This window comes from Balaenoptera acutorostrata, chromosome 8, assembly GCF_949987535.1.
Source record: "Balaenoptera acutorostrata chromosome 8, mBalAcu1.1, whole genome shotgun sequence".
Classification (NCBI taxonomy): Eukaryota; Metazoa; Chordata; class Mammalia; order Artiodactyla; family Balaenopteridae; genus Balaenoptera; species Balaenoptera acutorostrata.
The window spans coordinates 42606355-42621536 of record NC_080071.1 but is presented as its reverse complement, the minus strand read 5'-3'; the positions used below and the strand labels follow the sequence as shown (position 1 = coordinate 42621536).

General features: G+C 37.2%; 1 protein-coding gene across 6 annotated transcripts in view; it reads left to right on the top strand.

Annotated features, from left to right (window-relative positions):
* PDE1A (phosphodiesterase 1A) overlaps window positions 1-15182 on the top strand; it is a 362506-nt gene that overhangs the window by 264942 nt on the left and 82382 nt on the right. For all 6 annotated transcript variants that reach the window (XM_057551615.1, XM_007190377.2, XM_007190378.2 and 3 more), the window contains one exon: window positions 11940-12122. In XM_057551615.1, coding sequence (XP_057407598.1) covers window positions 11940-12122 — 183 coding nt within the window. The remainder of the gene's footprint in view (window positions 1-11939; window positions 12123-15182) is intronic.

The following is a 15182-nucleotide window of genomic DNA, read 5'->3' as shown; positions in this document are numbered from 1 at the left end:
CTAGAGTGAAAACTAAAATGTTTATGTTAGTACCGCATGCAGTGGGACCTGGAACAGGGTCTGTGCAGGATGTTGAGCAACTCCTGTCCTAGGTTTGCTCCTACTAATGACAAGCCTATGGGCAAGAGATTTTTTTTTCTCTAGTCATTAGTTTTCTACACAGAGATGAAGTCACCAGTCCCTTCCTGTTCTGGAATTCTGTGGTTTTATCCACGGTCCCAAAGTCCCTTGTAAAGACTTGCTTATGCCTAAACTACCCTGGCCCCCAGGGTGACAGAGCCTATTGCTTATCATATGCTTAGTGGCGGAGCATTTATAAATTTGGGCTCCTGTATTTTTTAGAGTTGTTTCCATTTGGAGGAGTCCCTGAGGAAATCAATTTGAAGGGCATGTGCTAAGACATTGCTAGAGATCAGTGAATCATTAAAAAGCAAATTATGATTTTTATGAATTCCATTTTTATGGTGTGAGTTGTAGGGAGGGGTGGCTGTTTGGAGTGCTGTGTTTGTAGGCTGTTCTCACCCTGTAGATTGAGTGTGAAAACCAGGCTTAGAAAAAGTTGCAATACATTTTGGTTGATTTTCATATTTTCTGCCATCTGTGGTGTGTTACTTTCTGCAAACTTTCAAAAACAGCCTCCCTAGTGAAAGGGGGAAAAAATAACCTGACCAGATCTTTTGAGAGATAACTGACATAAAAAGCTCCACATATTATGTAAGATCTTACTGTTGTGATATTTTGGATCAATAAAATATAAATGAATATGTCCTGGATTTGAAAAAGATAAAAATTTTAATATTATTCTTTTCTAACGATGATATTAATAACAAGATTATTTGACAGTTAATTATATCCAAGGCAACATTATGCAATTTGCATATATGATTACAAGTAAGTCTCCAAAATTCTATGAATTAGAAACGTATTAGTTTCCCTATAAAGTTAAAAAATTTGAGACATAAAGAAAATAATTCACTTGCTTAGAATCATATAATCTTTATGTATCAGAGACAAGTTCAGACTGAGATGGAGCATACCCAACATCAATTCTTTTCTTCCTTGGCAATAGAACCCTTTTTTTTTTTTTTTTCAATTATTCACTCTTCTCTGCAAAGCCAAGTGATTCAGGGGAGACCAGTCCTGGCACCAGGCTCAGAATGAGTGTATCCTAATTGACCTAAACCAGTAATTAGTTCCCAATTTCCTAACCAATGAGTTTGGATGTGGACATATGTTACAATTCTGGCCAATGAGACTAATGGGGGTTCTGCAAAAGATTTCCTCTCCATAGAAAAGGAGTCCTGTGTGTCTGGGGATTGTATCTGGGTACCATGCTTGAAAATGATACAACCATCTGGCTACAAGCTTAGAGCTAAACCTAACACTAAAGTTGGCAGCATAGAAAGATGGAGGAAACCTGAGTCCTTGATGATATTGTTGACCTGCTGATTTAAAAAACATAAATCCCTGCTGGAGTCTACCTACCTTTAACTTTCTTGTTAAGAAAAATAATAAAGTCCTCTGTTATTTAAGCGACTTTGGGTTAGGTTTGATGTCACTTGCTATTGAGAGCATCCTTCTAGCCACATATGTCTGCCTTGCTCCAAAGCCCATGTTCTTAATTTCTAATCCTTGTAGGTAGTCACATTATCCTAATAAGAAATCCTAACACAAATGCTTGTTATCTAAGATAGCTACTTAGAATCTATTTTCCCATAAAACAAGGTAAGAGGTTGATTGAGTCTCCAAGGCAGCTCATAAAACATATTGATCCCATGATACAGTTAAACAGCATAGGTGGTTCTTAGGCAAGTATCAGGTACTGGATGTCAGAGACTTAAGTTTTTTCTTATTAAATAAAAGGGTGGGGTTAGGGGGTGGAGTGGGCATCCAGCATCCTTCTGCTCCAGGATCCTAGAAATGTACTGGGTGTTCCATTTCCCCACTCAGTGTTTGTCTTGGTTTGGAGAATTTCAGGTTGGACTCAGTGTCCCTTCTCAAAATCTCTTCTGTCTTCCTTTCTGACTCCTCTGGATTAACCTAGGGCATCTTTGGATAATAATAGGAATGGAAACTCTGCTCTGGCTCATCACATACTCTTCCATTGTCTTGGGCCTTTTCTCCTTCCCTGGGACCTAGATTTTGAAAGTCAAATCCAGGAACAGGAGTTTTTCCTTCCCCAGGTTATTCTGTGTCATACACTAGTCAATGAATGAAGCCATGGCTGACTATACGAACAAAGGGCCAGGGTAACAGGAATTTTTTTTTTAATTGTGATATCATCTTTGCACCCATGAAGCAGACCTGACTAAAAATGACTTTATTCCTCACCAAACCACTGTAAATATCTTAATATTTTATAACCTCTAAGACCAGAGACTCTCTGCCTATGTTTTTATACATTTATTCACTTATTCAACAGATATTTATGAAGGACACTATATACATTGATAATTATTTTGCTATTCTGTTTGGCCCTTGTTAACTCCTTCTTGTCATTGCCCCTACTCTTTTAGCTTCATTGGTTTAGAAAGAAATATATTTCTTGTCTTCACTCACACCCATGTCCTTCAAATATACCCCAGTTCTTCTTAGTACCCCTTCTCTGCTCCCCACCCCGAGAATTTGACACTTCTGTATAACATGGTCACTATAGTTAATAATACTACAACGCATTTTTAAGAGTTGCTAAGAGCAGATCTTAAAAATTGAGAAATTGACTCTTCTATTTTTCAATTCAGTAACATACAGATCATTTTTATTCATAAAATGAGTATAAAAGATTCACTAATTAAGATACTTTTACTGAGATTCTTCTGCCAATCCCTTCCTGTATTGTTCACCAACACTACCTCTGACAGTGAAATAACGGGCAAATGGAAATAAGCAGTACTGCCAAGTCCACATTATAGAAAAGGATTAAACCTTACTTTCTTGGCAGAGCTCTTCCATTAATTGACATGTCATGAATGGATAAGAGCAGTTCTCAAAGTGTTCACAAGAATCTCCTGGAGGGCTTGTTAATTCAACAGGTCTGGAGTAGAGCCCTTGAAGTTCCAGTTCTATCAAGTTCCCAGTTGTTTCTGATTCTGCCGGTCCAGGGACCACACTTATAGAGGATGTCAAAATGAGGCTACAAAAGGAGAGATGTACGGAGAATGTTAGAAACCTAATGGTTAGAATTTTAAGGTCTTACCAAAGGAGTGTGGCCCAAATATTGCCCCAAGTTGTATATGAAATGACCTTGGGAGCTGAAATGCCTCCCCGAGTCAGGAAACTTCACCACATACAGGGAGCAATAAGCAAGGGGCGCTGGAGGTTAGCAACGCCTCAAGCAACAACTCTTGGGCACAGAAGAGGGAGCCCTATCCTTTAGTCCCTGACGTGGTCACCTCTCCCAGACCTGGGACACCATAGCCCTTAGGCTTCATCTCTGCGCTGCAGCCCCAACCTTTGTCTTCAGCCTGCAACTCAGTGATCCTTGGAACAACACTTACTGAGGTGGAGCCTGGAATACCCTCCTCTATGTCTCATTCCCTTGATTAGAAGAGGCAAAATATCATTCCTGAAAAGTAGGGCAGGGAGAAGATGGTAGATATTGTATTGATAGTATTGTCATAAGATATAAATGTACCATTTTAACAATTTTCAGTGTACAATTCAGTGGAATTAAGTACATTTACAGTGTTGTACAACCATCCCACTATCCATTTCCACAAACTTTTCATTATCCAAAAAAAGAAACTCTGTACCCATTAAACAAAAAGTCCCAGTCCCCCCCTCCCCTCAGCCCCTCGTAACCTCTATTCTACTTTCTGTCTCTATGAATTTTCCTATTCTACTCAGTAAAACTTTAAAGTAGGTAAAAAATATTTTTGGAGGTTCCTCCCGCTGCCTCCTCAGAACCCATAGAATGCGTTAAGTTGTTCTTTGGCTCCCCCAAGTCCACTTTGACCAATTTCTTCCCGTAATGTCTGAAACACTTCCATCCCCAGACACCTTCCTTTTACTACACCTCAGAAATAGGAGATCTGCTTAGACTAATTCATATGGATGTGTAAATGGCTGGGAGTTTACTGAGGGCTTGCTTTGTGTCAGACACTGTTCTAAATGCTTTCTGTGCATTTACCCATTTCATCCTCCAACCCCACCACTAGGGATACTATTATTATCATCTCTATTTTATTGACCAAGAAACAGATTCAGACAGATGAAGTATTTTTTCCAAGACCACACAACTAATAGGTGATGAAGCCAGGATTCCAACTCCTGAGGCAGTTCTCCTAACCACAGAGGATGCTTACTAATCAAAAAAAAAAATCGATAATTAGTGGAATGTCAGGCTTTGAGCCTAAAGGAATATTTTCAAAGATATTTTCGAGCCAAAAGGACTTCCTGGTGGGAAGCCAAGAACCATCAGAGAGGCCTAGGGCAGTTTCTGCTTCACCCGTTCCCTCCACTTCCATCTCTGAACTGACTCCCAAAATCTTGATGCTAACTTTCTGAGATCCTAACCCCTTCACAGAGCCCTCCCCCAACATTTCTTGGACCTTCCTGCCTGTCTTGGGGGACGACCCTCCTCTGCTGGACTTCTGCTTCCTCGGCTGGATACAGAAGAGGTGCAGAGCTCTCTGTAGGCATTAGCTTGGAGAAAGCCACATTCCAACTTTAACACTCTCCTTTGTCAACTTCATTTTGGCCAAATTTGCCTCTTGGAATTGAGCTAAGGTCAGCATAACTGACTTATCTACCCAAATGTTCAGTCTTCAGTCACTCAGATATAATACTCATCTTCTCATAGTTAAAAAGAAAAAGATTAATAAAACCAAAGGAAACATTGAACAAAAGCTATCAGGTAGACAGAGAAAGAAAACTGACCCCCCCAAAAAAACACAAAGAAACAAAAAACTGTTGAAATAAATCTGTGAGCCTGCCATTTTATGTCTCTTTTGAAACAAGGCAAATAATAAATAATAAATAAATAAACGTGCGTGGGTGGTGGCCTGGAAAAATTAATTCAAATGTATTTAGTACTCAGGAAGTAGGTTACAAGACAAGTTGATAAGGCTTTTCAAATGTATTACCTCTTTCCATCCTGACATTTAATTTATTGCACTTCAAAGTAGTGTGAAATTCTACCATCCAGATATATTTCTCTCTGAGAAAATGATTCAACATACCAATCATGGAAAATAAATTTAAGCTTCCTCCAACCAAAACTCTGGTGGACCAAACTCCTTTAACATCAATTATTTTTAACCCTGAATTTCAAGGTAGAGATGGGATGGAGAATAATGATTACTGATATTTTTTATTGTTTGAATGTGAAGGTAGTCTGGGCACTTAGTAAGCAAAACACACATTTGAGGTGAGGGATAGCTCAGCAATTAAAAACTCAGACCCTGAAATCAGAGAGACTTGAGTTCAAAAAATGGCGTGGCCACTTCTAGTTATATGATTTGAGCAAATCACTTAGGGTATCTGTGCCTCAATTTATTCATCAGTAAAATAGGGGTACTGATAATAATTGTGTCTTCCACATAGTGAGGAAGGAATGAAGTAAAGCTTGGAAGATTAAATGAAGTAAACCTTGGCTCCTTGCCTGGTTCGTAGTAGGTAAGCATCCCATATCCTGGGCACTCTCTACCCAAAGGTCTCCTAAGTCTTAATGGGTCTCCTCCTTAGGTCTTTCCTCCTGAGGGGGCTCAGGACACTGTTGGTGTGTGCACCCCTCCACCCCTAAAGAGTGGCCAAGAAGCAGCTGCTTTCAAGGCTGGATGGGTTGATGGAGATTGTACTGGGGCCATGACGTCCACCTACTCATATAGTGAGGGCCTGAGCAGGAGGCAGGCAGGTGCAGAGAGCCAGCCATAGCCCACTGGCCCAGCCCTGTCACACAAAGAGCTGAGAATTCTCATTTCCAACACAACTTGTCAGACTTTTATGAAACATTAAAAGGTAGAAGGATAGAACAAATATCATGTTTGTTCACTTGATATATAACTTTTAAATATTTAATGTGGTATTTTGGAGAAATGTGCTCCTACCCTGAGCCCAGCAGATATTAGAGGCAGAGTTGAATGAGTTAGTTTCTTGTTGAAGTGTGTTCCTTTATAAGAATAATACAGCAGGAAAAAGAAAATTTCAAACTTGAGAAGCCAGTTTCCGGCAATTATGCATCCGGCAGATGAATTTTAGTACTTAATAGGTGTAAATGTGGGCACCGATTGCCTGGAAATAACTGTGTGGGTACACGAGTGTAACCATTTTCCAAGAGTCTACTGTGGACAGAAATATTCTCACTGATATCACTGTAAGAGTCAAAATCCCATGACCTCTCCTTCCGTGGCCGCCTTTCTTTATTCCCTTTTCCTACAAACTTTCTAGTTCAAAATATAAGCCCTTTGGGAGTTGTGTCATCTGATTTCAAGAGAAAATTTGGAGTATAAATAGCTCCCAAAGATCAGTACAGCGCTGATTGGATGCAGGGTCAGTTTTCACAGCTTGCCAGCCCCCCATTGACCCACAGCTTATGTTTAGGGACCCCTCACTTTCTGCTTTATTGACTCCATTGGGACTAAAAAAAAAAAGAGTTGCATCAAACACCAGTTGAAGCATTTTTCAGAGGTCCATAGTGTTAACATTTTACACACATACTCCTATCGTTCTTTTCTGTATAGTGCCTTTTAAGAATTCCCAAGGAAAATGTACCAATGATTTTTTTTTTCATGTTGTAAGTTTCTTAAACACAAAGTCTTCATTTTTAAGAGCCTTCATGGAGTAAGCAATTCTGCTCACCCTGCCATCCAGCCCTAGGATGAAGAGCAATTGAGCTGTTGGATGTTTTGTAAGCAAGATTCATTATAGTATTTGAGATCTCATTTTATCAAGCTACTTGCACAAATTTATGTCAAAAACGAAATGAAGGCAGAATGTAGTCATATGTTTTACATGTGACATAATCTTATATAAGTATTTAGATATCTTCACATCTTAGATAAATGTATAGAAAAATTGTCTCTGATAATTCTCTAACAAAAGCCCAGAATTACTATTTGATATTATACTATAGTTTTCATTCCTGCCCTATCTAGCATGGTCAAATGAAATCTGAAGAGCTCCTTGTGGTGCTCAGAAGAAGAAACAGTATACAGGGCAGGTGCCAGGGAAAGGGAAAATAAATAAGGGAGAGAGAGGAGAAATATGTGCCATTAGGTGTGTCGGTTTATTTTTTAAATTCATTTAAATTTAAGTTTTATCTACCTGCCTTTCAACTTTCTTCTATCCAAACTTGAAAAATTCTCTTAAATAGTTTGATACAAATTATTTGTGTCTTTATTAGGAATTTCTTACCATACTCTACTTGATAGATGAGCCTAAAAGAGTTAGTTCTGATAACTGATACTTAACAGAGATACTGAGGTCCTTGGCTGAAGGCATGTAAACAGTGCATACAATTTTTAAAATGTTTCTTTCCTGGGCCATTAATTCAAAATGCTATTAGAAATGTTTAATATCTTTTCTTTTTTTACATTTTTTTATTGAAGTATAGTTGATACACAATGTTGTTTTAGTTTCAGATGTACAGCAAAGTGATTCAGTAATACATACATATATATCTTTTTTTTTCAGATTCTTTTCCCTTATAGGTTCTTTTATATAGCTGAGTAATATTCCATTGTATAAATATACCACATCTTTTTTATCCATTCATCTGTTGATGGACACTTAGGTTGTTTCCATGTCTTGGCTGTTGTAAACAGTGCTGTAATGAACATTGGGGTGTAGGTATCTTTTCAAATTACAGTTTTCTCCAGATATATACCCAGGAGTGGGATTGCAGGATCATATGGTAGCTCTAGTTTTAGTTCTTTAAAAAACCTCTATACTGTTCTGAATAGTGGCTGCATCAATTTACATTCCCACCAACAGTGTAGGAGGGTTCCTTTTTCTCCACACCCTCTCCAGCATTTATTATTTGCAGACTTTTTGATTGTGGCCATTCTGGCCGGTGTGAGCTGTTACCTCACTGTAGTTTTGATTTGCATTTCTCTAATAATTAGTAATGTTGAGCATCTTTTCATGTGCCTTTTGGCCATCCGTGTGCCTTCTTTGGGGAAATGTCTATTTAGATCTTCTGCCCAGTTTTTTATTGTTTTGTTTTGTTTTGTTTTGCTTTTTATTGAGCTGTATGTGCTGTTTGTATATCTTGGAGATTAATCCCTTGTCAGTTACATCATTTGCAAATATTTTCTCCCATTCTGTAGGTTGTCTTTTTGTTTTGTTTATGGTTTCCTTTGCCGTGCAAAACTTTTAAGTTTAATTAGGTCCCATTTGTTTGTGTGTGTGTGTGTGTTCTTATTTCCATACTCTAGGAGATGGAGACAAAAAGATATTGCTGCAATTTATGTCAAGAAGTGTTCTGCCTGTGTTTTCCTCTAGGGGTTTTATAGTATCCAGTCTTACATTTAAGTCTTTAATCCAGAAAAATGTCTAATATCTTTTCCATGTCAAATATACATTTCCCTATAATTTGCCTCAAAAATTGTAAAGAGATTGTTCAAGGGCAAATTAACCTAAAGGCAATGAAGAGATGATGGACGATAGTGAACTACTCCCAGGATGGTGCTGCTCTTATCAATCAGATAATATGGGACTCTAAAAGACTAAAATTTCTTATACCATCTCCATTCTCACTCCACTCCTCAAAGATAGTCACTTGTAATAGTTTAGTGTAAATATTTCTAGTTGTTGATCCCCCCAATCTGTGCCATGCACTGTTGTACATGCTGGTGATATAACAGTGCACAAGAACAGACCGACTCTCTGATCTCGAGGTCTTTACAGTCTAGTGGATAAATCATAAAATGAATGAACAAACTAATAAACATATGGCATGACATCAGCAGTGGTAAGTGCTAAGAAGTCTATAGAAGGATAAAGAGAATAAAAGTGTTACTATTTGAGTAAGGGCGTCAGTGAAGCCCTTTCTACCTAAATGCAGTGAGGAAATGATCCACGCATCTTGAAAAAGAGATTCTAAGCAGAGGGAATGGCAAGTGCAAAGACCCTGAGCAGAAGCAAGCTTGGCAGGTTTGAGTATACCAAGGAGGCCAGCATTGCTGAAGCAAAATGAATAAGGTGGAAATTGTTAAAAGATAAAGGTAGAGACATAGCTTGTGGTGAGTTACATAGGGCTGTATGAATTAGGCATTGACATGGTCTGACTTATACTTTAAAGGAGGCTGACACTGGCTGGAAATTCTGACAGCAGTAAATGTTGCAATCTTGAGTCTGAAAGTAGTCTGGAGGCAGGATTCCTTCTTCTTTGGGGGACCTCCGCCTTACCACTTAAGGCCTTTAATTGATTGGATCAGGCCCACTCACATTATGGAGGGTAGTCTGCTCCACTCAGTCTATTGATTTAAATGTTAATCACATCTAAAATATACCTTCACAGCAACATCTAGACTGGTGTTTGACCAGACAGCTGAGCATCATAACCTAGCCATGTGAACATATAAAATTAACCATCACAGAGGTATTTTTTGCTTTTTCAAGATTTCCTTTTTTAGTTACACAATAGAATATTTCATGCTTTTCTCTTTATGTACTCTCTCCCTTTATTTCTATATTCAGTCATTAATCTATATCACTCTTTTTTCCCTGAAACTATATCTTATTTCATTCTCAATAAATGACATCATGCATCATGACTAAGGGATTGCCAGACTCCTGGGTACCACATCCCTATATGAACTCTCATTTCCATATGCTGATTTTGTCATATTTGATGATCTGTCATGGATAATTTATGATTTTAGGACATATAGCCCTAAAGTCATCCACATCAGATTTGCAAAGGAGCAATTGGCAACCATTACTATATGTCTGTCATTCTACTTAGAGTAGCTAATAAAACAAGACAGCAGTAGAATTCCTGGAGCATGGTGACATCACAGGATTACACCACAATGATTCCATCTGTCCTGCTCTGTGGTTTTATTTGATCACTGCATAAGGAATAATAGAAATGGCATATTCAATAATAATAGAAATGGCATAAGCCCTGAAATTTTCAAAGCATGTAGTGCAGTGACTTGCTGTAATTGGCTAAGGAATCTAATTTTAAATGGTCAAAAGGAGAAAAAAAATATCTTGCTTTGAATTATGATGTCCATGTGTTAAGTATAAACGAAAATCATCCAAACGTAAGAGCCGAATGAAAATTAAATATGATTTAGGGTAAGTATTAATCAATATTTTTTAATATGTTTATTGGAGTATAATTGCTTTGCAATGCTGTGTTAGTTTCTGCTGTACAACAAACAAAGTGAATCAGCTGTATGTATTCATATAGCCCCATATCCCCTCCCTCCTGCGTCTCCCTCCCACCCTCCCTATCCTACCCCTCTAGTTGGACATAAATCACCGAGCTGATCTCCCTGTGCTATGCAACAGCTTCCCACTAGCCATCCATTTTACATTTGGTAGTGTATATATGTCAATGCTACTCTCTCATTTCATCCCAGCTTCAATATTAACTTCCAACTATGTCTTTTTTATCTTCATATGTATACATATAATTTTATAACTCTAGCACTTAAGTTGTGTATATTTTTTCATAAGGCATTTCATAAATGCATTCACACTTATTTAATACTATGAAAAATAAATATTGGCAAATGACTGACATCTATATGCTTATAAACAGTAGCATATAGAGGAAGTCATATTATCTTTTGAGTCTCTTTTTGGTAGTTTTTGCTCTCTGGAGATGATGTGTGACTTGTTCTGAAGGCTGTAGCACTCGCTGTCATCTCTGGCTACCTTCCTTCCATCGGCTCATAATCCTTAGGCCTCACTCTGTGCAAAGAAATTTACCAGCGCGAATGGAACCCAAAGGTCAAAGCTAAAGTGCGCCCAAAATAGCTCTGAGTTATTAAGTTGGTGTGCCAACAAGGAAAAAACCTAGTCAAGCAACGGCCAGAGCTGGCCTGTATTCTTCCTGAAGGCAAAGCTCAATTGCTCTGTAAAGTCCCTTTTGTATTTTGTGGGGAGCCTTTCACACTATCTTGCCAGTTCAGACCTGTAGGAAGTTCTGGATCACTGGCGCTGCCCAGCCTTAATGCAGCTATTGTTACTGGTCAGTCCTGTCCACATCATCTACCCGGAGCTTATACTGGAGAGTGGCAGGGCAGTGCTTTCAGCTCCTGGTCACTTCCTCCTCACACAGCTGATTTCCTCAGCCAGCAGTTCTAAGGCCATCAGATCTCCACCCTCAAGACAGCATTTGCTTTAACTTTTCCACCTGACACTGGCTAAATCACTTAAAATTCGCTTTCAAAATAATCCACTTGTTTTCATGTTTGTTTTTCAAGTTATTATTTTCCTAAAATTTAGGGATACCCATCAAATAAAATAACACATGTGAATGACTTCTGTAAACTCCAAGGCCTTATTCAAATAGCATGTACTTTCTGTACTCAATATACACAAGCTTATTAAATATAAGACAACTTTTATAGCTTCGACTCCCCTTTTTCTTTCCACTCCAATTGCTTCCTTTAATAGACCTCTGTTTCTGAACTCTCTTCCCTATCTTATCTTAGTTTCATTCATTATTGGAATAATATATTATTATATATTAATATATTATAAATATATTAATACAATCCATATCTCCAGACTGATATCATTGTACTTAAATGTTTGGGAATGCTCAAATGTTCAAGTCCATTAGTCTTTGCCCTCAGAAGATGACCAATTTGAGAAATTCAGAGATTTCAAAACATTAACCCAATCATTTTTTAAGACAGTTCATATTAAAAGATGATCAGAGAGTGACTTGCTACACTTTAAATCCTATTGCCATGCTTGTTTTGTTATTAGTTTTTCTTCACTTTTTCCTAAAGTTTAACCACTATAAATTTTTGTAGACGACTGCTGGATACTGATGATGAGCTCAGTGACATTCAGTCGGATTCGGTCCCATCGGAAGTCCGGGACTGGTTGGCTTCCACCTTTACACGGAAAATGGGGATGATGAAAAAGAGATCTGAGGAAAAACCAAGATTTCGAAGCATTGTGCATGCTGTTCAAGCTGGAATTTTTGTGGAAAGGTAAGTGAAGTTGTTGGTATCTCAAGACAAAATTTAAAAGGCAGCAAATATACTTACTATATCAAAGTTATGAGAGTCCTGTATTTTATTTATTGAGGAACACTGTAATCATAAGTATAATTGGAATGAACAGATTTAGGACTTTAGGATGAATTTACCTATAACAAAAATATCTTGTCCTGGATTTATTATTTTCATTTATTTTTAAATTGACATAAAGACTAAAAGCAAAGACTTTTGAATGACCATTCTCCTCAAATGAACTTTTGTGAATAACTGTTTATAATACATTTATAAACACATTTATATGCTTTACACCTAATAATACATTTATATGCTTTACATCTAATTTTACCCAAATACAATGTAACTCCCAATAAAATAAGTTCTGTACTACATACCAAAATCAAGCAGGCCTTTTCTTGGCACTAAAAAGAAAAGACCATTCTCTTACCATTGTGGAAGAAAGCTCTCTCATGTCCACTTTACTTGAAGAGCTTTTCAACCTTTCTGTCACTGAAGCATTTCTGTCACTTGCTGGCCCCTAGAAACACCAGAGTTTCTAAAGTGAAATACATGTTAATATGACCCAACTTTACATTCTTTAGCCTTTAAGAACACAGCTTATTTTTCTGTCTGGAAACAAGATGTTTCAGAACTAAAACTACAAAAAGACTTGAAATAACATCTTATATCTGACAATGTTGAAAACTAGTTCTTAGAAATCCCTTGGATTAAAAAACAATTACATTACATTAAATTATACATAAAAAGGTTATTTTAACATTTTTGAAACAAATAAAATCGAGGAACAGAGAAATTTTTTATCAATGTATCTAAAATTAAATTTAAGGGAGACCACATCATTTTTTATCTTCAGACATCGCTAGTCATTACCTCTAATGAACTTTATAGACTTTCGTTTTCTTCTGCTAACAGAACAATGAGAAGCACTCTTGGGTTTCTAAAAATCTAAATGACAATGCATTGCAGGAAGTATTCGATGTGATTTAAAGATGTATTATAATCATAAGACATGAAGCATCTAGGATCTTGGTTTATGACTATATTACCCAAAATAACAACCACTCAGTGATTATTCAAATTATTTTGACTATTTCCTGACTATATCTAGTTGGCTTTGATAAAAGAACCCTCATAATAAGCATTATGAGCATAATAATCATGATGAGTTAGGTGAGATGACAACCCCCCCACCCCTAGTGCATAAACTGCTCCCAACTCTGCCAGGTGGGACCAGAAATCTGAAACAGAGAGGTAGAGAGGGCTGGAGAGAAATAATTTTTGTAATTATGTTCCTATTTTTTAAAACAACTTAGGCAAGTGTATGACATTATTGATTTTCCTTAATATCAATTTGAAAACATCTAAATCATAGTTCAGAAAGTCAGTGAGAGAATCAGAGAAAAAAGAGAGCATGTTTGCTTTAATGAAGGAATGTATATTTTGTCTTTTTTGTTTAAGAAAATATTGCAGAACTTGGCAAACTGAAAAGAAGTGTAAATTATAAAAGTAAACCAACTAAATTTCCATTCCCATTAAATAGAAAAATCAAGACAAATTCTGTGAAATATATTGACACGTTAAACTTTCATTTTTTTTATATGCTACACAGAAATATCAAAACGTACCTAAGCTAACTAAATTAGCAAGCAGTCTTGAAGAAATCAATGTGCTGAAAACACATGGAAATGAAATTTTTAAATTACTTTTGAATCCCCATTAGTAAGTGAGTAAACAGAGTGAGATATGTTTATCTTGAATTTTCAAAAACAATCATCTTCAGTCTTGAAACTTAGAAAGTCTTTTTGAGTCTTCTCTCAAGCAGCCCCTCCCAAGAATCAATACCTCAGCAGGTCCAGGCAATTTGCTTACCGCAGTGTATCCTGAGCCTACTCAACTTTCTCAACTCCACTCCTGCAACCCCAAACTAAGCCTTTGTCACCTGCCATCAGAAATATGACAATAGCTTTCAACTAGGCTCCCCTCTTCCTCACTTGCCCTCTCCAAACAAGTCATTCTATAGTGATTTTTAAAATATAAATGAGTTCCCGTCATTCTTAAGCTTAAAACCATCTGATTGTTTTTACCATTTCACTTGATACACCATTACACTTGGTATTAAAGGCAACTTCTGTATCATGGCTTTGCATGACTAGGCCCCCTTACCTTCTAGACTCATCTCATGCTACTTCACCCTTACCTGAATATCTATACCAGTGTGATTTCAACTCCATGAATATCCCTAAACTCTTGCTTCCCTTGGGACCAGTAATCCTGCTACTCCCTCTATCAGAAATGATTTTCCCCACGCTTCACTCTGGCTAGCCCTTTCTGTCTTTCCAGAGGCCTTTCCTGGTTACTCTGTATACTGTTTATCACTTTCTCTATCCCAACCAGTGGTTTACCTCATAGCATTTAGTGCTGTTTTTAATCATATATTATTTCTTATTTATTGTCCCTCTTTGCCACTGAATAAACCCCATGAAAACAGCACTTATATTTTTCTTTTTCTTCACTGAATAGTCTCTTGCTTAGCACTGTGTCTGGCATAAGATAGTGGGGTTTTTTTTTTTTAAGTTTTTGAATTATATTTTGTAACTGTAGTAAAAACCTTCCAAAAATAATCTACCGTATTTCCAGCTGGACTTTAACCACCTGTAGGAGAACAGGAAATCCATTATTCTTTTTCAGCAACTTGTAATGTAGTGACTCTTTACTCAAGTGTAAGGCCACTGTATTAAGGTTTCTCCCACATTCATTTGATTCCAGAATGAGTAGTCCTAATTTTCCATCCTAATTTTCTATTTCTAAGTTTTCATCCTAATATGCTATTCCCAATTATAGGGTTAGAAAATGATAATGGGGAAGTTTCTCCTTCTCCTTGGATGAGTAATCTTCTTCCTTGTCTTTCTTTACATTGCATATAATGAGAATATACAGGAATATTCATTTCTCAACCTGATCCAAGTCTAAGAAACATTAAAGTTCTCACTGAGTCCAAAGAGCCTTGAAGGACGTCAGAATTGGAGCCAATGG